Source organism: Ranitomeya imitator, chromosome 2 (genome assembly GCF_032444005.1).
Source record: "Ranitomeya imitator isolate aRanImi1 chromosome 2, aRanImi1.pri, whole genome shotgun sequence".
NCBI classification, from domain to species: domain Eukaryota; kingdom Metazoa; phylum Chordata; class Amphibia; order Anura; family Dendrobatidae; genus Ranitomeya; species Ranitomeya imitator.
In genome coordinates this window covers 630,886,084-630,911,727 of record NC_091283.1, presented here as the reverse complement: position 1 = coordinate 630,911,727, position 25,644 = coordinate 630,886,084, and the positions used below count along the sequence as shown (strand labels likewise).

At 45.9% G+C, this 25,644-nt stretch overlaps 1 protein-coding gene across 2 annotated transcripts in view; it reads left to right on the top strand.

Annotated features, from left to right (window-relative positions):
* LOC138665262 (oocyte zinc finger protein XlCOF22-like) overlaps positions 1–24,191 on the top strand; it is a 61,489-nt gene extending 37,298 nt beyond the window's left edge. For both annotated transcript variants that reach the window (XM_069752579.1, XM_069752580.1), the window contains exons 2-7: positions 9,689–9,840; positions 9,951–10,112; positions 10,198–10,321; positions 12,891–12,988; positions 13,630–13,750; positions 21,551–24,191. In XM_069752579.1, coding sequence (XP_069608680.1) covers positions 9,733–9,840; positions 9,951–10,112; positions 10,198–10,321; positions 12,891–12,988; positions 13,630–13,750; positions 21,551–22,629 — 1,692 coding nt within the window. In that variant the 5' untranslated portion in view covers positions 9,689–9,732 and the 3' untranslated portion in view covers positions 22,630–24,191. The remainder of the gene's footprint in view (positions 1–9,688; positions 9,841–9,950; positions 10,113–10,197; positions 10,322–12,890; positions 12,989–13,629; positions 13,751–21,550) is intronic.
* The last annotated feature ends 1,453 nt before the right edge of the window (positions 24,192–25,644 follow it).

Sequence of the window (25,644 nt, the reverse complement as noted above, 5' to 3'; positions counted from 1 at the left end):
CATCTCAGGGAGTTAAATAGTTTACAACCAGGAGCGGTGCTAATGCTACCTGCCGCTCCCGGCTGTAAATCACAGAGGAATGAATGAAAAGCTGCCTGCACAGCCTCACCGCCTGACCGGATATGAACTCATTAATGGGGAAAAGTTTCTGAACATTTTCCCACGCTGTCAAGTTCACTGTGTCAGGCGGGGAGTCTGTGCATGCTCAGTGACGTCAGCAGTAATCGGCCCAGCCTAACCCGCGGTGAACTGACAGTGTGGGAAAATGATCAGAAACTTTCCCACCCTCTAGAGTTCATGTCCGGTCAGGCAGGGAGGCTGCGCAGGCAGCTTTTTATTAATTCCTCCGTGGTTTACAGCCCGGCCGATAGCATTAGCACCTCTCCGGGTTGTAAACTATTTAAAGGGAACCTGTCACCCCCAAAATCGAAGGTGAGCTAAGCCCACCAGCATCAGGGGCTTATCTATCCTAAAAGATGAGAAAAAGAGGTTAGATTATACTCACCCAGGGGCTGTCCCGATCCGATGGGTGTCGCGCTCCGGTCCGGTGCCTCCTATCTTCATCAGATGACACCCATCCGACCAGACCGGTACCGCCCCTGGGTGAGTATAATCTAACCTCTTTAACTCATCATTTAGGATACATCTGAGGCTTATCTACAGCATTCCAGAATCCTGTAGATAAGCCCCTGATGCTGTTGGGCTTAGCTCACCTTCGATTTTGGGGGAGACAGGTTCCCTTTAACCCCCTGAGATGGATTGTAGCGTGGGACTTGACTGTATGGCGGACAGGTATGGGATACTGTTGATTTTAATTGTGAATTTTTTTTTAGAGAAGAACGAGGGCTTCGCTTGGATTGACAGTGTAATAAAGATGGTAAACCAGTGTGTTTCATAATTTAATTAAAAGACTTTATTCTTAATGTGTGTGTGTGTATTTTTTAACCCATTCATACTTATTGACACTTCTCCATTATTAACCGGGCCTAATGTCACCTTACAATGGCAAGTTGACATTAACCCCATATGCCAATGCTACAGGGCAGTGGGAAGAAAGAGGCTAGGTGTCGGAATAGGTGCATCTTGCAGATGCGCCTTTTCTGGGGTGGCTGGGGGCAGATGTTTTTAGCTGGTGGGGCAATGACCATGGTCCCTCTCTAGGCTATTAATATCTGCCCTCAGTCACTAGCTTTCCCTCTGTGGTGGAGAAAATTGCACGGGAGCCCACACCAGCTTTTTCAGTGAATTAACCCTTTAATTTAACACCTACAGCTCAAAAATTTTACAAACACACACACACACTACTAACATTATGTTAGAGCTAGCGGAACGCACCGAATAAATATAGATGTATTACTGTAGTTGATGCGTTCGCAGCCCGGGGTCCACCGTGCAGGAGAACCTAGCAAACGGCGGCACTATATGGCGGTATGAACTAGCTCTGTTACTTCACAGAGTAGCCGTGAAAGCAAAGCACTGCGCCCTGTTAGACTTTCACAGAGGCACAGGCTAACTACCCAAATGAGAGCAGTCAGTGGTCATGCACACACACAAAACTCCTCGCCGGAGGTGCCAGCATTCTAGGGGCTTATTTCAGCCTGGTCCCTGAATACATACAAACGCAATCTCCTCACCGTAGGTGCCAGCATTCTAGGGGCTTATTTCAGCCGGGTCCCTGAACACAGTCTTACATGACCACACAGGCGCAAAGCACATAACTTAGAAAGATACTAGCGCATGGCCTTGCGGCCATGCGAGCCTTAAATAGTTGCAGCAGAGCACATACAGGACCTTCGTAGAAGGGCCAATGAGAAGCTGCTACAGAGCCTGAGCACCTACAGGACCTTCCTAGAAGGACCAATGGATTTAGCTGCAGTATCTGAACATGTGACCCTCGATCTCCACTGAGAGATCTTACTCTGGGCATGCTCAGAACGAGAAAAGCAGGACTTAGTCCTAGAAGCGTCTGCTTGCCGCTGCCCAGCACTGACTTCAATGGCAGAAGCAGGAAAAGCAGCAGTAACTCTTTGTACAGAGTCAGACCTAGCAAGACGTCTCTGCCGAGCAGGCTCCACTGCGGCAGGAGAAGAATGGAGGACCGCAGCGGAGATGGCCCGAGATTCCCCCTGTGCAGAGGCGGGAACTCGACCCCTAACACATTATTAGCGAGGGACGTATAAAAATCTAACTGGTTTGCTATTACTGTTTGGGATGTCTCTGAGACGATCTGTACTTCAAGCAGAGCCACCAATTCAGGGAGGATCATGTCTCTGGAAATGATTGTTAGCTCATCCAGAAATTTCAGGTCTCTGTCCCACTTCTCCTGCTATAGGGGATGCATAAAACCTCTGTATTTGGCAAAGAGATATTGGTTTGGGGTTGTTTAAGAAGTCTGGCAGCACTTAGAACAACATGTGATCACTTCTCTGGTGATCAAAATAAATCCTAACATTTGTTTCTTATGGGATGGGGAAATATGGGACTTCTCTCAATTGATGACCCATCCTTGTGTATGGCTGTGACTGAAAGTTGTATGCAAGAATCTGCCATTTCTCAGTTTTAATTCCTATTTCTCTGAAACTGACCACCTCTAGTGATGAGAGGAAGTGCTCACTACTTGAGTTTGTATCAGGTGCTCGGGTGCACACCAAGTATCGCGAGTGCTTGAACTACATGCTTGAGTCACCGCCCCTCATGTTCCGCAGCTGTTACAGCCAAAAAAACGTGGGGCCTGTAGCATGTACCTTGAGTACCGACAATACTCATTGCGTACCAGGGCACCTGATGTAAATTTTAGTAGCGAGCACTTTCGCTGATTACTAGCCACCACGTCTGCAATTATCTTTGTAAAATTATGAGGGGCAGAATAAATCTCAAAGAAATCTCTATGAAATTTGTAATTATTCACATGGATTGGGATATGCAAATATGCTTGAGGTTGATGGTCTTAAAAAATCTTTTTCTAGGAGAAGGACAGATTTGATTGATTCTGTACAAAACCTCCTCTTCATAATGACCCAGTTCTGCTAGCAGTGCAGGGGTTAAATTTGTTCAGTTGAGAGTCTCTGAAGCTTTAACAGTGTTGGCCACACCCCTCTGCTATATATACTCGCCTCGGACCATATGAATTGCGAGCGTTAGTTTTATACTGCCTGATGTTGAGTTGGATGTGATTGTTGCTGAGGTGTTTGGAGTGTTGTTCTAAAGACTGTTGCTTGGTGATTTGTCTGTGTGCATATCCTCATCCTTTCCTATTTGGTCGTTACTTTTTAATTCCGCTCTGTTGTTTGTGAATACATAATTGTATGATTGGTATTTTCATTTATCCATGTATGTCTTCCCTTGTTACTCTGGTTTATGTATTGTTATATACAACTACTCTTCACTTCCCCGGTTGGGGGAAGGGACAGATAAGGGATGATTCAGGAGCTCAGCAAAGTACGTGGCACTGGCATCTTCATCATTAGAAGTAATCCTGGGAGCCCTTAGCTTTAGGAATAGTGATTGAGCCCCTAGCCCCAGGATATCAAACTGCAGTCACGTGACACATGCATTGGAGGATGTCTGAGAGTTGTGACCTCTTTCAACGAAGTACCGTATATACTCGACTATAAGTCGACCTGACTATAAGCCGAGGCACCTAATTTTGGCATGAAAAACTGGGTAAACTTATTGAGCATAAGCCAGGTATGCATGGTTCCCCCGTTCCTGTTTTTGTATGCATGGGTCCCCCGTCAATGTCCTTGTATGCATGGCTCCCCCGTCCCTGTTCTTGTATGCATGGCTCCTTATCCCCTATCCTTGTATGCATGGTTCCTATTTAAAAAAAAAAAACACATCCTACTTACCTTCTCAGCGTGCCTTTGCTGCATCTCGATGGTTCCGGCGCCAGCAGCTCTTCTGGCCGAGCGATCACGTGGCCCCACTCATTAAGGTAATGAATATTCAGTCCACGTCTATGGGAGTGGAGAGGGGTGCACCAACGAGATGCAGCAAGGGTGCGCTGGCAAGGTAAGTAGGATGTGTGCTGGAAGCCGTTGGCTGCGGCTGTAACAATGCGAGCCATAATAGAAATGAATATTCACTGTCAGCGAAGTGAATTCATTTCTCTTTAGCATTGGGCACAATTAGAGTTACAGCCACCAGCTCCTGCCTCCTGTGACCCGCTGCTCTGCCGCTCCCCCTCCCCCGCCATCTTTCTGGGACAATGACTCGTGTATAAGCCGAGGGGGGCGTTTTCAGCATTAAAATGATGTGCTGAAAAACTCTGCTTATATACAAATATATACGGTAACTCTCCCATCAATCTTGCCTGTTAGATCTACAGTCTCTATTTGAGGCAAAAAAGGAAGAACCCCACCTGAGTCTATGGCTTTAAGGAGATTAACCCCTTATCAGATAAATTGTTCAAGAATCAAGCTCAGACCCAAATAGACAGACTAATGGACTCCTAGGCAGCCATCTCTCATCTCACTGAAACAGATACCACATGACATCATCTAGTGCAGTCCATGCTCTGAATGGTTTGAGAGGTTTCATCAGTATGACACGTTACTTATCCAAAGATAAGCAAGTAATGTCATGGCTGATCAGTGAACATTACATGTCATATAAATGTCACAAATCTGATCACAATTCTGTATGTCAGTTAGTGATTGAGTCCATCTTATCCAATCAGTTTGCCTATTTTTTATTTTGCTATTATTTTATTCAATATTACTCCAGATTGATTTACATTACATGACATGGGTTAGTTTGTTGTTTTTCTAAAGAAAAATCTAAGAAATGAGTCAGAACATAAGTTTGTATACATGCAACGTATAGGAGCATGTTCAATGCTCATTTAACATACAAAACCTAATATAGAAACAAAATTAACATGTACTCTACATAAATAACATAGGGTACTGTCACACCGGTGACTCACACATGGAGTAAGCGCCACCCTACTAACTGCGGTCACTGCTCTGCTCTCCCCAGTCACGGGGTGTTTCGCTGAGCTACCTCTTGTAGCTTTTCCAATACTGCTGCTGGTAACTTTCCACATGGCTATAGGGAAGCGCAGCTCCTTTCTGCAGGCATTTAATCCAGTCATGTCCTGCAGAGGTAATATTTTCTGGCCTATCCCCAAGCAGCAGGGGGTTTATTAGGCAGCTCCTCCCACCACTCCTTGCATGACCTAGGTGCAAGATCATGTCTAGTTTCCTGCAAGGTGCTTTCTCGTATTGGTTCTGTGTTCTGATTTGGCTTGTCTACTCGTTTATCCTGATCTATCCTCTCCTGACCTTGGCTACGTATATTGATTCTGTGGTGCCTGCCCTGACCACGGATTGTCTGATCACTTCTTTGTCAGCTGCTGCAGGCCCAGACCCAGGGACTGCCCTGGAGTGGTACCTGGAGACTTCCAACGGCCAAGCCTGTCCTACCATTAGAAGGTCTAGTGAATACCTGATAGTTACGGCCCACCAGGGATTTCCTGGCTCGTGGGTCAACACTCACCATAGCTACTTAGTAAACACTGTTCTTGATGAAAAAAAGCATAAAAGCCATCTCACCACTACAAGGTGTACCCAATTGTGATGGTTCTATCCTCCAGTATTAAAACCTCACTTTATGTCACAACCTCAGTGTAGATGGGCGCAGAGCAGGACTGAGTTCTGACTGTTCAGACACCTGGCCATGGAAAGCTATATAAATTAAATGCCTACCTCAAAAAAGCTGACAACACCCCTGACAGGAAACTACAGCAAAACCAAATAAGTCAAATCATAAGTTGCACTCACATCTAACTCTCTGGCCCAGACTTCACCTCTCTGCTGTCCAGAATCCCAGAGTGTCTATCAGCTATTTCCTCCTTTTCCTCTCGCTTCCTCAAACTCAATGCAGGACAAACCTGATTGAATCTGAAATCTTTCCTCCATCTCATAGATCTTCCTTACCTGACCTATCTATCGCAATTAACGACATCATGCTTTCCCCGTACCAGAAGTTCGCTGCCTCGGAGTAACCCTTGACTGTGCCCTGTCCTTCAAACCGCACATCCAAGCTCTTTCCACTTCCTGCCGCATCCAGCTCAAAAATATTTCCAGAATCCGTCGTTTCCTCAACCCCTGAAGTTTGATCAGCCTGTAACTTCATTTTCCACTTTGATTTTGAGCATCATTCCAACTCCAGACCTCCATGGAGATAATTGTGATTTACGTTGATCATTTATAGGTTTTATTGTTCTCAACACATTCCACTATGTAATGAATAAAGATTTACAACTGGAATATGTCATTCAGTGATATCTAGGATGTGGGATTTTAGTGTTCCCTTTATTTTTTTGAGCAGTGTATGAGCACTTTCTATATAGTTTTAGTTCTCCTACCACACATTATATATACATTCCATATGTTGCAAAGCAGTCATAAATAGCTCTTAGTTCTAAATATCGTTGCCATACACTTGCTCTCATAAACAATGGTAATTCTTATTTCATTACGCAGTAGATACAAATTATTGCATCATCTATAATCAACTTTTATTAAGCCTGGTTATAACTTAAGGTACCGTCACACTAAGCGACGCTGCAGCGATACCGACAACGATCCGGATCGCTGCAGCGTCGCTGTTTGGTCGCTGGAGAGCTGTCACACAGACAGCTCTCCAGCGACCAACGATCCCGAGGTCCCCGGTAACCAGGGTAAACATCGGGTAACTAAGCGCAGGGCCGCGCTTAGTAACCCGATGTTTACCCTGGTTACCAGCGTAAAAAAACAAACAGTACATACTTACATTCAGCTGTCTGTCCCTTGCCGTCTGGTTCCTGCCTTGACTGCTGGCCGTAAAGTGAAAGCAGAGCACAGCCACAGCGGTGAGTCACCGCTGTGTGACTCACCGCTGTGCTGTGCTTTCACTTTCACTTTGCGGCCAGCAGTCAGTGCAGGGACCAGACGGCAAGGGACAGACAGCTGAATGTAAGTATGTACTGTTTGTTTTTTTACGCTGGTAACCAGGGTAAACAGCGGGTTACTAAGCGCGGCCCTGCGCTTAGTTACCCGATGTTTACCCTGGTTACCAGTGAAGACATCGCTGAATCGGTGTCACACACACCGATTCAGCGATGTCTGCGGGGAGTCCAGCGACGAAATAAAGTTCTGGACTTTCTTCCCCGACCAGCGATCTCCCAGCAGGGGCCTGATCGCTGCTGCCTGTCACACTGGACGATATCGCTAGCGAGGACGCTGCAACGTCACGGATCGCTAGCGATATCGTCTAGTGTGACAGTACCTTAATATACAATTGCTAACCTGAATTTCCATTCTAATCATTATCCACATGATCTAATATTGTCAAGATACTATCACACTGTTGCTTGCATTATAAAGGATAATTATATCCCATAAACCAGGAATAAATTGTGGACCCCAGCTTATCCTATCTCATTTTCCTATGGGAATTCTTTGCTATTGATAGGGACAATTTTAATTATTATTATTATTATTTCAATTGTGATAATAAAACTCACATTTTAATAGTTAGTACCGTATATATTCGAGTATAAGCCAACCCAAGTATAAGCAGAGGCACCTACTTTTGCCACGGAAAACTGGGTAATCTTATTGACTAGAGTATAAGCCGGTTATACATTGTCCCCTCATCCTTGTCCTGCTATGTGTGGCTCCTCCGTCCTGTCCCCGTCCTGTCCTGCTATGTGGCTCCCCTCGTCCTGATATGTGTGGCTCCCCCTGTCCTGGTATGTGTCGCTCCTCCGTCCTGTCATGCTATGTGCCTCCCCTCGTCCTGTCCTGGTATGTGTGGCTCCCCCTGTCCTGTTCTGGTATGTGTGGCTCCACCTGTCCTGGTATGAGGCTCCCCTCGTCCTGTCCTGGTATGTGGCTCCCCCTATCCTGTCCTGGTATGTGTGGTTTCCCCTGTCCTGTCCTGGTATGTGTGACTCCCCTTGTATGCATGGCTCCCCCGGTCCTGCATTGCTCGGCTCCCCAGGTCCCGCATTGCTCGGCTCCCCGGTCCTGCATTGCTCGGCCACCCCGATCCCGAATGGCACGGCTCCCCCTTCCCCTGGTTGTATGCATGGCCCACATTGCCACCCCTCCCCCCCTTGTCATACTCACCCTCCTCGCGCCTGCATCTCTGTCCCTATAGCTCCGTTGTTCAGCGACAGCGGCTCTCCTCTGCTCGCTCATTAAGGTAATGAATATGCACTCCACGCCTATGGGAGTGGAAACGCATCCATATTCATTACCTTAATGAGCGATACCATGTGACCGCTCAGCACAGGAGAGCTGCCGGCCCCGGGAGAAACGAAATGCAGGGACGGAAATGTAGCGACGGAGGGTGTGTATGATGTCCGCTCCCCCTCCCACCGCCAGCATTGTAGACAATTGACTTGTGTATAAGCCAAGGGGGGGCGTTTTCAGAACAAAAAAATTATGCTGAAAATCACAGCTTATACACTAGTATATACGATAATATATTCACACTCATCCCCCTCTCTCCGCTTCTGTTTACAATCATCTATTCATAATAAGAGGATGATGCTTAATAAGAGGTGGCACTGCACATAACAAGAGGATGCTATGTAATAATGGAAATATATTAAAATTTGAGTCCTCAGTGGTATATTTTAATGTATTATTATATAGCACTTTGTACTTACAATTGCACATTTTACCTTTCTACTCAGCTAATTCTTCTCTTTTCCATCAGGTCTGTGAAATCACATGATTACAAACCAACTAGCTGAATCTTTCTAAGCTCTATGTAGAATCAGGAGGTCAATATTTCCTGTATGACTCACTAGTCCCTGCAAACGTCTATGGCAGGGGCAGAAGAGCTGGGCCAGGAGTTGAAGATGGGAATGATTTCTGCAGGGACAAGAGATTTCCTGTTTCTATATAGATCATAGAAAAAGAGAAGAATTATCTGGGTAGAAAGGCAAAATAAGCAATTGCAAGTACACAGTGTTGAATAATATGATTGCAATATATTAAAAAAACTTTGATGGAAGGAGTGCTTCTTAAATTTTTTTCTTAATTTGATAGGCGATATCTTCTGTGCATTCATTTGTCTCCTCTCACAAATGGTAAATTGGTCAATAAAACATTTTAAGACTTAAAGGGAACCTGTCATCAGGATTTTGCCACCTAAGCATAATGTATAGACAGATCCTGATTCCAGTGTTGTCATTTATTGCGCTGCTTGATTAAGTTTTTTTTGTTATAAAATTCCTGCTTTATCAGCTGGAGATTATTACTGGAGGACTAGTAAACTTGCTGCGATGTAGGCCCTCATATTCATGAGCTCTATATAACTCCACCGCCACTGGCAACTTTCTGCCTATGCACAGTGTTCACAGGAAGCTGCCAAGCAGTGGTGGGGGAGGGATTATACATAGCTCAGCATTCAGAGAACTGGTAGATCTGCAGCAGATAAAACGGGTTTTATGAAAGACTGAAAGACGCAGCAAGCTGTGCATTGCAGGAACTGGGATTTTTGCCCCTACATCATGCTCCATGCAAACACCTGGTCACATATTCCCTTTCAATACATGTAAAGGGTAAATGGATCTTCAAAAACTATTGACATGTTGTTCTAGATTCAAACTATTTGTTTAATTTGCCAGGACATATTTTCAGCCAATACAATGTTAGAAATGCTGTCTCTACTTTCCATGTCTCTGCAGTACAGGATCCTCATAGGTATAGTTTCTTCAACCTCCACAAGACAATGGTACTTTTATTGACTAACCAACCCAGAATGGAAAAGGACAAGAATGAGATGACCAAGATGTTATTAAACCTGACCCTGGAGATAATCTTCCAGCTTACTGGAGAGGTGAGGGATCCTGGTATTAAGGGTGTACTGGCATTACTCTTATATGGCATCGCCAGAGAAGATGAGAGAGATTTTGGAAATGTAAATTGTCATGTAATCCTATTTTCCAGGATTTTACAATAGTGAAAAAAACCTCAAGTAAATGTGTAACATCCAGAAGCCATACCTTTTCATCAGAGGAAAGAAACAAAATTCCTAGAATGCATGATAGAACCAATGATCAGAAGATCCTGGATCTCACCAACAAGATGATTGAGCTGCTGACTGCAGAGGTGAGCGCTGCTGGGAATACTGGGACATTATACAGTAACACAAGGGATGATGTGTCTGGATGATGACTGTATCATTGTGTTTCAGGTTCCTATAAGGTTTCAGGATGTCACTGTCCATTTCTCCATGGAGGAGTGGGAGTATTTAGAAGGACACAAGGATCTGTACATGGACGTCATGATGGAGGACCACCAGCCTCCAACATCACCAGGTAGGTAGTGATTATTTATGACTGTTAAGTAGACATGTTTTGAAGGATGCTTAAAAATCATTGTACCCAACAAACGAGCATTTTGCTCAATCATGTGGCTATAAGCAGCCTATTTAGACAGGCTGGTTATCAGGAAACAAGCGTTCCTAGGAATGCTCATTCCTGATTATCAGCCAGTGAAAACGCACCTTTGGATAACTGTATTCAGGGCTGCAACTAGAAATTTCGGGACCCCATACTGGCAAATTTTTCTTGGCCCCCTTTAGACTCCGCCCAGGCTCCACCCCTCAAAATGTCCACAGTCCCAGTCCTCTCTCTTGGAAAAACGCTACTTCTCATCTATTGCACATTAACAGTTCCCATCACCAGATCACACATATAGCCGGCAGCTTTTGTTTTGTCCAAAAGATTTTTTAAGCTGCCACCATAACACGGTAGACACTTTTGGCCGGGCCCTACTCTGCTGTAACCTATTAAATATTTGTTAAAATATGCAATACAATTTAGGTATATTTTTATTTATTTTTCAATTTTTAAAATGACCAATAATCTTACATACAAGGAACAAATACCGCTACACCATGTCCAGACCACATATTACCACCAGTGACCGAATAATATCACATACAAAGAACAAATACCACTGCACCATGACCAGACCACATATTACAACCACAGTGAGCGAATAATATCACATGCAAGGAACAAATACCGCTACACCATGACCACATATTACCACCACAAAGTGACCAAATAGCACATACAAGGGACAAATACCGCAACACCATGTCCAGACCACATATTACCACCACATAGTGACTGATTACTACACTACTGATCAGTAATAAATAAAAAAAACAATACTATCACCATAAGTTCCATTATACTGTAGACAGGAGATTTGTACTTAGTATGCAGTGTCTGGGTACAGGTAAGGGCTTGTTTCCATTTGCGAGAAACACGTCCGTGTCTCGCATGTGGAAACAAAGCTCTGGTGCCGGCACTCCGGAGCGGAGCGTGCGGCCGCATAGCAACACATTGAGCCGCACGCTCCGCTCTGGAGTGCCGGCACCAGAGCTTCGTTTCCACATGCGAGACACGGACGTGTTCCTCGCAAGTGAAAACAAGCCCAAATAGTGGTCACTGGTGGTATTATACACAGGAGCTCTGTATATAATGTAGAGGTAATGCAGTGATCACTGGTGACATTATACACAGGAGCTCTGTATATAGTATACAGTGTATAGTGTCAGTGTATAGGTAACACACTGACTCACCAGTGACGTCTCTAGGTTAAGTCCTTCATCTTTCAACTTTCATCCAGCACAGACCGCCATCATTCCTTCCAGCCAGGGCTAGTCTCTGCAGGAAATAACACAGTTATCTCGAGCTCCGCTTGCAGAACACATTATTTAATTTTTCCCAACTTCTACATTACACCACATGAAGAAAAAAAGGCGACATAGTGTCACTCTACGCAGTAACAGGACCGCCCCCCCCCCCCCCCCATTTAAAACAGTATCCTCAAAAAATTAAATAAATACGTCCCTGCAGTAATAATATCCCTTTAATTAGCCCCTTTGGTAACAATATTCCCCATCCTGGCCCCCGTGGGTCTCATTTCTGGCTCCAGCCATATGTTCTCACATCCTGCCCTCATGAGTATCCATTCTGCCCATATGATCTCCCCATCCTGCCCCATCTGTCTCCATCGTATCCATCCTGCCCCATGATCCTGCACAATCTGTCTCCAATCCTGCCCCCAGTGTCTCCAATCATGCCCCCATGTCTTTCATCCTGCCCCGTATCTCCATTCTGCCCCGTATCTCCAATCATGCCCGTATCTCCATTCTGCCCCCAGTGTCTCCAGCATTCTGCCCCCAGTGTCTCCAGCATTCTGCCCCCAGTGTCTCCAGCATTCTGCCCCTAGTGTCTCCAGCATTCTGCCCCCAGTGTCTCCAGCATTCTGCCCCCAGTGTCTCCAGCATTCTGCCCCCAGTGTCTCCAGGATTCTGCCCCCAGTGTCTCCAGGATCCTGCCCCCAGTGTCTCCAGGATTCTGCCCCCAGCGTCTCCGGCATTCTTCTTTGCCACCCCCCACCCCGTGCCTCCAGCATTCTTCCTCATTTCCCCCCCCCCGTGTCTCCAGCATTCTTCCTCCCCCCCCCCCCTCCCGTGTCTCCAGCTGCCCCGGGGCCCCCTGGATCACCGCCTAAAAAAAAAACACAAGGTGTTCTTACCTGGCCGCACTCCTGCAGCGGGCGAAGCTCCCGAGTCCACGCAGCTGAAGCGCACACTCGCCGGCGGCTGACAATGACGTCAGACGCCGGCGAAGAGCGCGCTGCGGCTGAAGTCAGCTGCCAGCCTCCAGTTGGCTGGCGGCTGTTAACTATTGACGCACCCGCATGTCAATAACGTTAAAATGCCGCAGCGCCTGTAGGGGGGCTCCCTCTGCCCACCGGGCCCCATACGCCAGTCAGGGCAGTAATGCCCTGATGGCGGCCCTGACTGTATTATCTGATTATCACATAAAATGTATTGATTATCATTGCGCCATTGTGTGTATACAGAGGGATCCAGTAAGAGAAATCCACCAGAAAGGTATCCTGGCCTCTTGTATTCCCAGGATTGTCAAGAAGAAAATCAGAGTTTCCCACAGTATCATCAGGTATATTGTATATAACATGGATAAAAGCCTTAAAGGGGTTTTCCCACAAACTAAAGTACATTTTGATCAATATTGGATGTGTTTAATAAAATGTCCCTGTGCTGAGATAATCTTATACATGTGCCCCTGCTGTGTACTGTGTAATGGCCGTGTCTGACCATGCAGGGACATGATGGACATGGTCTGAACTCTGATCATACCACAGCTTCTGGGCAGGAGAGGAAGCAAAAGAGTATACACAGACATTACAGCACGGGATCACAGATGATTGTTTTTGTGAGGTAAAGCATTTTCATGCCTGGTCATACACAGCCGTTACACAGTACACAGCAGGGACACATTTATAAGATTATATCCGCACAGGGACATTTTATTTAAACACATCCAATTGTGGAAAATATTATAATTCCAAGATCCATTGATTAAAATGTACTTTTGTTTGTGGGAAACTCTCTTTAAAGACCTCGTGTTGTAGAACATTTCTGTAGATACAACACTTGTTAATTTCACTAAATAGTAGCATTGGAAAACCTCAAATGGTATAACTAAAGCAATGATATCTCATTTTAGTTTGCTATGTGCTAATCAGTTGTACTTATTTTACAAGTCTTTGCTGACTTGTACATCATTTCTCCTATAAGCCGAATCCGGATGAAGACTTGATCGATATTAAAATTGAAGTTATAGATGGTGACGAAGAAGTGTATGACAAAGCAGATCAGCAATGTAAGGAAGAAAAAATTCCTGTAGATATCAATCCAGGTGAGCAATATTCATGAAATCAATATACCAGAGTAATTTTAATTCATATTCCAAGCAGGGCTGTGGAGTTGAAGTCGGTGTCCATTTTGGCGGAGTCAGTATAAAATGGACTGACTCCTAAAATATATAATAAATTGGGAACAGTAGTACAATGCAGGGTGTACTGTATATTTTTTCATAATAATTTGGGAAAGTTATAAAATGTCCTATAAATGTCTGTTCTATTCCTAATTTAAGGATCTCGGCTTTTAGATGAGATAAATCTGTGCTGCACGTTATGTACATGCTCAGTAATGAGGCAGTGCTGTGGAGTCGGGGTATGTACATGCTCAGTAGTGAGGCAGTGCTGTGGAGTCAGGGTATGTACATGCTCAGTAGTGAGGCAGTGCTGTGGGGTCACGGTATATACATGCTCAGTAGTGAGGCAGTGCTCTGCAGTCGGGATATCTACATGCTCAGTAGTGAGGCAGTGTTGTGGAGTTGGGATATGTGCATGCTCAGTAGTGAGGCAGTGCTGTAGGGTCACGGTATATACATGCTCAGTAGTGAGGCAGTGCTGTGCAGTCAGGATATCTACATGCTCAGTAGTGAGGCAGTGTTGTGGAGTTGGGATATGTATATGCTCAGTAGTGAGGCAGTGCTGTGGGGTCGGGGTATGTACATGTTCAGTAGTGAGGCAGTGCTGTGGGGTCAGGGTATATACAGTGCCTACAAGTAGTATTCAACCCCCTGCAGATTTAGCAGGTTTACACATTTGGAATTAACTTGGCATTGTGACATTTGGACTGTAGATCAGCCTGGAAGTGTGAAATGCACTGCAGCAAAAAAGAATGTTATTTCTTTGTTTATTTTTTTTTTAAATTGTGAAAAGTCTTTTCAGAGGGTCATTTATTATTCAACCCCTCAACTCACCAGAATTCTGTTTGGTTCCCCTAAAGTATTAAGAAGTAGTTCAGGCACAAAGAACAATGAGCTTCACATGTTTGGATTAATTATCTCTTTTTCCAGCCTTTTCTGACTATTTAAGACCCTCCCCAAACTTGTGAACAGCACTCATACATGGTCAACATGGGAAAGACAAAGGAGCATTCCAAGGCCATCAGAGACAAGATCGTGGAGGGTCACAAGGCTGGCAAGGGGTACAAAACCCTTCCCAAGGAGTTGGGCCTACCTGTCTCCACTGTTGGGAGCATCATCCGGAAGTGGAAGGCTTATGGAACTACTGTTAGCCTTCCACGGCCTGGACAGCCTTTGAAAGTTTCCTCCCGTGCCAAGGCCAGGCTTGTCCAAAGAGTCAAGGCTAACCCAAGGACAACAAGGAAGGAGCTCCGGGAAGATCTCATGGCAGTGGGGACATTGGTTTCAGTCAATACCATAAGTAACGTACTCCACCGCAATGGTCTCCGTTCCAGACGAGCCCGTAAGGTACCTTTACTTTCAAAGCGTCATGTCAAGGCTCGTCTACAGTTTGCTCATGATCACTTGGAGGACTCTGAGACTGGTTCAAGGTTCTCTGGTCTGATGAGACCAAGATGGAGATCTTTGGTGCCAACCACACACGTGACGTTTGGAGACTGGATGGCACTGCATACAACCCCAAGAATACCATCCCTACAGTCAAGCATGGTGGTGGCAGCATCATGCTGTGGGGCGGTTTCTCAGCCAAGGGGCCTGGCCATCTGGTCCGCATCCATGGGAAGATGGATAGCACGGCCTACCTGGAGATTTTGGCCAAGAACCGCTCCTCCATCAAGGATCTTAAGATGGGTCGTCATTTCATCTTCCAACAAGACAACGACCCAAAGCACACAGCCAAGAAAACCAAGGCCTGGTTCAAGAGGCAAAAAATCAAGGTGTTGCAGTGGCCTAGTCAGTCTCCTGACCTTAACCCAATTGAAAACTTGTGGAAGGAGCTCAAGATTAAAGTCCACATGAGACACCCAAAGAACCTAAATAACTTGGAGAAGATCTGCATGGAGGAGTGGGCCAAGATAACTCCAGAGACCTGTGCCGGCCTGATCAGGTCTTATAAAAGACGATTATTAGCTGTAATTGCAAACAAAGGTTATTCCACAAAATATCAAACCTAGGGGTTGAATAATAATTGACCCACACTTTTATGTTTAAAATTTATAAAAATTTAACTGAGCAACAAAACTTTTTGGTTTGTAAGATTTATGCATCTGTTAATAAATCCTGCTCTTGTTTGAAGTTTGAAGGCTCTAACTTATTTGCATCTTATTAAACCTGCTAAATCTGCAGGGGGTTGAATACTACTTGTAGGCACTGTACATGCTCAGTAGTGAGGCAGTGCTGTGCAGTCAGGATATCTACATGCTCAGTAGTGAGGCAGTGCTGTGGGGTCAGGGTATGTACATGCTCAGTAGTGAGGCAGTGCTGTGGGGTCAGGGTATGTACATGCTCAGTAGTGAGGCAGTGCTGTGGAGTTGGGGTATGTACATGCTCAGTAGTGAGGCAGTGCTGTGGGGTCACGGTATATACATGCTCAGTAGTGAGGCAGTGCTGTGCAGTCGGGATATCTACATGCTCAGTAGTGAGGCAGTGTTGTGGAATCGGGATATGTACTTGCTCAGTAGTGAGGCAGTGCTGTGGAGTCAGGGTATGTACATGCTCAGTAGTCAGGCAGTGCTGTGGAGTCGGGGTATGTACATGCTCAGTAGTGAGGCAGTGCTGTGGAGTCGGGGTATGTACATGCTCAGTAGTGAGGCAGTGCTGTGGAGTTGGGGTATGTACATGCTCAGTAGTGAGGCACTGCTGTGGAGTCGGGATATGTACATGCTCAGTTGAGGCAGTGCTGTGGGGCCGGGATATGTGCATGCTCAGTAGTGAGGCAGAGCTGTGAAGTCAGGGTATGTACATGCTCAGTAGTGAGGCACTGCTGTGGAGTCGGAGTATGTACATGCTTAGTAGTGAGGCAGTGCTGTGGAGTTGGGGTATGTACATGCTCAGTAGTGAGGTAATGCTGTGGGGTCTGGATATGTACATGCTCAGTTGAGGCAGTGCTGTGGAGTCGGGATATGTACATGCTCAGTTGAGGCAGTGCTGTGGGGCCGGGATATGTGCATGCTCAGTAGTGAGGCAGAGCTGTGAAGTCAGGGTATGTACATGCTCAGTAGTGAGGCAGTGATGTGGGGTCGGTATATGTACATGCTCAGTAGTGAGGCAGTGCTGTGGGGTCGGGATATGTACATGCTCAGTAGTGAGGCAGTGCTGTGGAGTCAGGGTATGTACATGCTCAGTAGTGAGCCAGTACTGTGGAGTCGGGGTATGCACATGCTCAGCAGTGAGGCAGTGCTGTGGAGTCGGAGTATGTACATGCTCAGTAGTGAGGCAGTGCTGTCGTGTCGAGGTATGTACATGCTCAGTAGTGAGGCAGTACTGTGTGGTAGGGGTATGTACATGCTCAGTAGTGAGGCAGTGCTGAGGGGTCAGAGTATGTACATGCTCAGTAATGAGGCAGTGCTGTGGGGTCAGGGTATGTACATGCTCAGTAGTGAGGCAGTGCTGTGGGGTCACGATATATAAATGCTCAGCAGTGAGGCAGTGCTGTGCAGTCGGGATATCTACATGCTCAGTAGTGAGGCAGTGTTATGGAGTTGGGATATGTATATGCTCAGTAGTGAGGAGGCATTGCTGTGGAGTCAGGGTATGTACATGCTCAGTAGTGAGGTAGTGCTGTGGAGTCGGGGTATGTACATGTTCAGTAGTGAGGCAGTGCTGTGGGGTTGGGATATGTACATGCTCAGTAGTGAGGCAGTGCTGTGAAGTCAGGGTATGTACATGCTCAGTAGTGAGGCAGTGCTGTGGAGTCGGAGTATTTACATGCTCCTTAGTGATGCACTGCTGTGGAGTCAGAGTATGTACATGTTCAGTAGTGAGGTAGTGCTGTGGGGTCAGGGTATATACATGCTCAGTAGTGAGGCAGTGCTGTGCAGTCAGGATATCTACATGCTCAGTAGTGAGGCAGTGTTGTGGAGTCGGGATACAAACATGCTCAGTAGTGAGGCAGTGCTGTGGAGTCGGGGTATGTACATGCTCAGTAGTGAGGTAGTGCTGTGGGGTCGGGATATGTACATGCTCAGTAGTGAGGCAGTGCTGTGGAGTCGGGGTATGTACATGCTCAGTAGTGAGGCAGTGCTGTGGAGTCAGGGTATGTACATGCTCAGTAGTGAGGCAGTGCTGTGCAGTCAGGATATCTACATGCTCAGTAGTGAGGCAGTGTTGTGGAGTCGGGATACGTACATGCTCAGTAGTGAGGCAGTGCTGTGGAGTCGGGGTATGTACATGCTCAGTAGTGAGGTAGTGCTGTGGGGTCGGGATATGTACATGCTCAGTAGTGAGGCAGTGCTGTGGAGTCGGGGTATGTACATGCTCAGTAGTAAGGCAGTGCTGTGGAGTTGGGGTATGTACATGCTCAGTAGTGAGGCACTGCTGTGGAGTCGGAGTATGTACATGCTCAGTAGTGAGGCAATGCTGTGGAGTCGGGGTATGTACATGCTCAGTTGAGGCAGTGCTGTGGAGTCGGGATATGTACATGCTCAGTTGAGGCAGTGCTGTGGGGCCGGGATATGTGCATGCTCAGTAGTGAGGCAGAGCTGTGAAGTCAGGGTATGTACATGCTCAGTAGTGAGGCAGTGCTGTGGAGTCAGGGTATGTACATGCTCAGTAATGAGGCAGTGCTGTAGGGTCACGGTATATACATGCTCAGTAGTGAGGCAGTGCTGTGCAGTCGGGATATCTACATGCTCAGTAGTGAGGCAGTGTTGTGGAGTTGGGATATGTATATGCTCAGTAGTGAGGCAGTGCTGTGGAGTCAGGGTATGTACATGCTCAGTAGTGAGGCAGTGCTGTGGGGTCGGGATACGTACATGCTCAGTAGTGAGGCACTGCTGTGGAGTCGGAGTATGTACATGCTCAGTAGTGAGGCAATGCTGTGGAGTCGGGGCATGTACATGCTCAGTTGAGGCAGTGCTGTGGAATCGGGATTTGTACTTGCTCAGTAGTGAGGCAGTGCTGTGGAGTCAGGGTATGTACATGCTCAGTAGTGAGGCAGTGCTGTGGAGTCGGGGTATGTACATGCTCAGTAGTGAGGCCGTGCTGTGGAGTCGGGGTATGTACATGCTCAGTAGTGAGGCAATGCTGTGGGGTCGGGGTATGTACATGCTCAGTAGTGAGGCAGTGCTGTGGGGTCGGGGTATGTACATGCTCAGTAGTGAGGCAGTGTTGTGGAGTCGGGATATCTACATGCTCAGTAGTGAGGCAGTGTTGTGGAGTCGGGATATGTACATGCTCAGTAGTGAGGCAGTGCTGTGCAGTCGGGATATCTACATTCTCAGTAGTGAGGCAATGCTGTGGAGTCGGGATTTGTACTTGCTCAGTAGTGAGGCAGTGCTGTGGAGTCAGGGTATGTACATGCTCAGTAGTGATGCAGTGCTGTGGAGTCGGGGTATGTACATGCTCAGTAGTGAGGCAATGCTGCGGGGTCGGGGTATGTACATGCTCAGTAGTGAGGCAGTGTTGTGGAGTCGGGATATGTACATGCTCAGTAGTGAGGCAGTGCTGTGGAGTCAGGGTATGTACATGCTCAGTAGTGAGGCAGTGCTGTGCAGTCGGGATATCTACATGCTCAGTAGTGAGGCAGTGTTGTGGAGTTTTTATTTATTATTATTATACATTTTTATAGCGCCATTTATTCCATGGCGCTTTACATGTGAATACGGGGCAAATATAGACAAATACATTAAACATGAGCAGATAACAAGGCACACGAGTACATAAGGAGGGAGGACCCTGCCCGCGAGGGCTCACAGTCTGCAGGGGTGGGTGAGGATACACTAGGAGAGGGAAGAGTTGGGATATGTACATGCTCAGTAGTGAGGCAGTGCTGTGGAGTCAGGGTATGTACATGCTCAGTAGTGAGGCAGTGCTGTGCAGTCGGGATATCTACATTCTCAGTAGTGAGGCAATGCTGTGGAGTCGGGATTTGTACTTGCTCAGTAGTGAGGCAGTGCTGTGGAGTCAGGGTATGTACATGCTCAGTAGTGAGGCAGTGCTGTGGAGTCGGGGTATGTACATGCTCAGTAGTGAGGCAGTGCTGTGCAGTCGGGATATCTACATGCTCAGTAGTGAGGCAGTGTTGTGGAGTCGGGATATGTACATGCTCAGTAGTGAGGCAGTGCTGTGGAGTCAGGGTATGTACAAGCTCAGTAGTGTGGCAATGCTGTGGAGTCGGGGTATGTACATGCTCAGTAGTGATGCAATGCTGTGGAGTCGGGGTTTGTACATGCTCAGTAGTGAGGCAGTGCTGTGGGGTCACGGTATATACATGCTCAGTAGTGAGGCAGTGCTGTGCAGTCGGGATATCTACATTCTCAGTAGTGAGGCAGTGTTGTGGAATCGGGATTTGTACTTGCTCAGTAGTGAGGCAGTGCTGTGGAGTCAGGGTATGTACATGCTCAGTAGTGATGCAGTGCTGTGGAGTCGGGGTATGTACATGCTCAGTAGTGAGGCAATGCTGTGGGGTGGGGGTATGTACATGCTCAGTAGTGAGGCAGTGTTGTGGAGTCGGGATATGTACATGCTCAGTAGTGAGGCAGTGCTGTGGAGTCAGGGTATGTACATGCTCAGTAGTGAGGCAGTGCTGTGCAGTCGGGATATCTACATGCTCAGTAGTGAGGCAGTGTTGTGGAGTTGGGATATGTATATGCTCAGTAGTGAGGCAGTGCTGTGGAGTCAGGGTATGTACATGCTCAGTAGTGAGGTAGTGCTGTGGAGTTGGGGTATGTACATGCTCAGTAGTGAGGCAGTGCTGTGGAGTTGGGGTATGTACATGCTCAGTAGTGAGGTAGTGCTGTGGAGTCGGGGTATGTACATGTTCAGTAGTGAGGCAGTGCTGTGGGGTCGGGATATGTACATGCTCAGTAGTGAGGCAATGCTGTGGATTCAGGATATGTACATGCTCAGTAGTGAGGCAGTGCTGTGGAGTCGGGATATGTACATGCTCAGTTGAGGCAGTGCTGTGGGGCCGGGATATGTGCATGCTCAGAAGCGAGGCAGTGCTGTGAAGTCAGGGTATGTACATGCTCAGTACTGAGGCAGTGATGTGGGGTCGGTATATGTACATGCTCAGTAGTGAGGCAGTGCTGTGGAGTCAGGGTATGTACATGCTCAGTAGTGAGCCAGTACTGTGGAGTCGGGGTATGCACATGCTCAGCAGTGAGGCAGTGCTGTGGAGTCGGAGTATGTACATGCTCAGTAGTGAGGCAGTGCTGTCGTGTCGAGGTATGTACATGCTCAGTAGTGAGGCAGTACTGTGTGGTAGGGGTATGTACATGCTCAGTAGGAGACTACTGTGGAGTCAGAGTATGTACATGCTCAGTAGTGAGGCAGTGCTGTGGGGTCAGGGTATGTACATGCTCAGTAGTGAGGCAGTTCTGTGGAGTCGGGGTATGTACATGCTCAGTAGTGAGGCAGTGCTTTGGGATCGGGGTATGTACATGCTCAGTAATCAACCCTAGTAATCACTTTATGCTTTTGAGATTATAGCCTATGGCCGGACACTCCAAAGGCTTTCTCAGTAATTCTGCATTGTGTTACCATGGTTTTTTTGTATTTATAATTTTGTTTTGTTGATATTTAGAATTGTATTGAAAGAGTTTCTGCCTGTTTATAATAGAGTAGAATTATTTTGGCAAGCTATTACCAATTCTGTGGAATACTTGTCATGCTCTTTGTAGACATTAATTGACTATAAGGGTAACATCTCCTTTTTATCGACAGACTTAGAGGAAATTAATGGTGTCACGCAAGGTACTTCAATAAAAAACTCTACTTGTTCCAATAACCATCCACAACGTCTCAGCAATGATACATCATCTTATCCTTCTAATATCAAGAGAACTTTTCCTGATCAATCATCAACTGATACACAAAGTACCAGTTATGAAGAATATAATATATTCCAGTTCCCTGAGCCAGAGGACCATTTCAGTCAGAAATCAGATAGTGATGAAAGCGGCCAACCCTCTCCTTGGGAATCTTATATTGTAGAACATCAAAGACGTTACACAGGAGAAAAGCCTATTTCTTATACAGATGATGGAAGAAGTTTAACACAAAGGCCATATCTTCTGAATCAGCAGAGACCAAACACAGGTCCTCCTCAATTTCTTTGTTTGGAATGTGGAAAATGGTTTACACAAGAATCGGATCTTTTAAAACATCAGAAAATTCATACTGGGGAGAAGCCGTTTTCATGTGCAGAATGTGGGAAATCCTATGCCCAGAAATCAGGCCTGTTTGAACATCAAAAACTTCACACTGGCAAGAAACCGTTTTCATGTTCAGATTGTGGAAGGTGTTTTACCCGAAAATCGAGCCTTGTTGAACATGGAAGAATTCACACAGGGGAGAAGCCGTTTGTATGTTTAGAATGTGGGAAATGCTTTACCTATAAATCAGGCCTTAGTGAACATGAGAAAATTCACACAGGGGAGCGACCATTTTCATGTTCTGTATGTGGGAAATGTTTTAATAAGAGAGCAGTTCTGGTTAATCACCTGAGAACTCACACTGGCGAGAGGCCGTTTCCATGTCCTGAATGCGGCAAATGTTTTACTGACAAATCTGTTCTTGTTAAACATCAGAGGATTCACACTGGAGAGAAGCCATTTTCATGTTCAGAATGTGGGAGATGTTTTACTCAGAAATCTGTTCTTGATAAACATCAGCGAATTCACAAAGGAGAAAAGCCATTTTCATGTTCAGAGTGTGGAAGGTGTTTCACCCAGAAATCTGTTCTCATGAAACATCAGAGGATTCACACAGGAGATAGACCATTTTTATATCGCAATATGTGAAATATTTGAAGTATAGAACACATTACAGTCACAGGGTTCATCCCACATAAGGCTCACCATAGCTGGGATTCCAAAATGGACAAGAAGCGCATGGTGTAGGCGTGTAGCCTTTTTAACAGGGCTGTGGAGTCGGTGTCCATTTTGGTGGAGTCGGAGTTGGTATAAAATGGACTGACTCCGACTCCTAAAATATATAATAAGCTGGGTTCAGTAGTTCAGTGCAGGATGTGCTGTACATGCTTCCATAATAAATTGGGAGAGTTATGAAATGTCCTATAAATGTCTGTTCTGTTCCTGATCTAAGGATCTCGGCTTTTAGTGGAGATGAATCTGTGCTGAACTTTATGTACATGCTCAGAAGTGAAGCAGTGCTGTGGGGTCAGGAGTCAGATTGAGTTGGTGGTTTGGCTTACCGGCTCCACAGCCAGGCTTTTTAAGCAGTAAACCAAGTTATCCATCGCCTTAAACCTTCCTACCTGTTACTGTAGTCTAAACAGAGAGTTATCTTGGTGTGATGAGTCCCTTAGGGTCCGTTTACATGGACCAAAATGGTGGCACAATATGACTGCCGATAAGTAAACTTTGAGGCTATGTGCACACGTTCAGGATTTCTTGCAGAAATTTCCTGGGCAAAATCGGACATTTTCTGCAAGAAATCCGCATGTGTTTTTTTTTGCGTTTTTGACGCGTTTTTTTCTGGAGCTTCCCAATGCAATAAATAGCGTGAAAAACGCAAAAAATCAGCAAAATTAATGAACATGCTGTGTTTTTTACCGCAATGCGTTTTTTTCGCGAAAAAAAAGCATCATGTACACAAAAATTGCGGAATGCTTTCTAAATAATGGGATGCATAATGTATGCTTTGTTATAGCGTTTTTATAGCGGAAAAACGCAAAAAAAGAAACGCAACGTGTGCACACAGCCTTACTGATCTGTGGTCTTTTTAAATGCCTGGTTACACAGGCAGACACAAGTAAACGACGCACACTGAATGATCTATACTAGATTGATCAGGGCACATATACTGTCATATTTCTCTTCAGTACGAGTTCTGTTTACACAGCAATGCACTGACGAGAATGATGATTTTTTGCACTGCACAAAGGATCATTTTATCTGATTATTGCTCGCCCATCAGGTGATCAGCAGACTGTTTATATAGTAAGATAATTGTGAAACGAGTATTTTTTAACAACATTGTCTTGCAGTGTAAATGCAGCTTTTTGTCAGGGCTAAAAGAAAATTCGAAATGTAGCACAAAACAAATCAAGGAGTGAGTATAATATAAGGAAAATATGTTATTTATGATAGAATCCACCCACAGAACTGATCTGGCTCTATATTAATCTCTCTTGATCTTTGATGTGCAAGAGAGGACCTCCCATTCTTCCGTCGTTATATTATTGCATATTCTATGATAATATTATTTCCTTTCCATATGTGTGATGTTTATCATAATATATTGGAAGTGCTTGGTGAATAATATTTTAATAATATGTTAGTTCATTTGTAACATATATGTATTCTGTAGTCATGGCATGAAATTAATAAAAAATATTTAACTATGCAATGATTTTACATCAAAATTACAAACAAGCTATAATGCAGGAACATTTTGAGATTTCCGCATGGGATTTTGGTGAAGTGAGTGCTATTTCCAGAGGCCTAAGAGGAGTTTTTACCACATTTTTCATGTTGATCTGGATGTGGTATTGGATCATTTTCATCAGGAGCATGTAGTTCTGCCTGTATGATGCTGACTAGTGATGAGCGAACATGCTCGGATAACGTGTTATCTTGAGTATCTTGGGCATGCTCGGATAATGTGTTTGAGTCCCTGCGGTTGCATGTTTTGTGGCAGCAGGCAATCGCAACACAAGCGGGGATTGCCTGTTTGTTAGAGAATCCCCACATGTGTTGTGGCTGTCTAGCAGCCGAAAAACATGCAGCCCCAGGGACTCAATCATATTATCTAAGCATGCCCAAGATACTTGGATCACACCCGAGCATGCTCGGATAACACGTTATCTGAGCACGTTCGCTCATCACTAATGCTGACCAATCATAGGCAGGCAACAGCACACTGGAGAAAGAACACGCCCCTACCATAGCACAGAGCAGGTTTCTCAGTTTATGATATGTTGACAGATAGCCCTGATCTCTTGGTCTAACCTTTTGCATGGTTAGAAGGTGCTGAGAAGTAGGGCACAGACGACTAAGGCTACGTTCACATTAGCGTTCCGCTAATGTGCGTCGCTGTTGCGTCGGCGACGCAGCGGCGACACGCCCCTATGTTTAACATAGGGGACGCGTGCGTTTTTTGGGTGGCGTTTTTCGACACGTGCGTCGTTTCCGACGCTAGCGTCGGACGCAAGAAAATGCAACAAGTTGCATTTTTCATGCGTCCGATTTTCGTCAAAAAACGACGCACGCGTCGCAAAACGCAGCGTTTTTGCGCGCGTTTTTTGTGCGTCATGCGTTGCGCAACGCCAATGTGAACGTAGCCTAATACCTTTTGGGGAAAGGGCAGTGCAGTGAGTTCAGCAGTGTCACATTACAAACCCTTCTATCAGCTCTCATCCTCTCTCACCACTACAACCTTCTCTGTACTGCCTCTTCCCCAGGCTACTGTCTGAATATGTGTCAGTAATTACACCAATGTCTTTTGTGCCTGAGGCACTTTGTGAGATCAGGGCAGGCTGTCATTACATCTCAGGAGTAAAGCCCCCCGTCACACATAGCGAGATCGCTAGCGAGATCGCTGCTGAGTCACAAGTTTTGTGACGCAACAGCGACCTCAGTAGCGATCTCGCTATGTGTGACATGTAGCAGCGACCAGGCCCCTGCTGTGAGATCGCTGGTCGTGTCGGAATGGCCTGGACCGTTTTTTGATCGTTGAGGTCCCGCTGGGTAGCACACATCGCTGTGTTTGACACCTTACCAACGACCTCGTTGACAGGACGTCCCATTGAATCGTCATGAAATGGCATCGTTGTACAGGTCGCCGCATCGCTG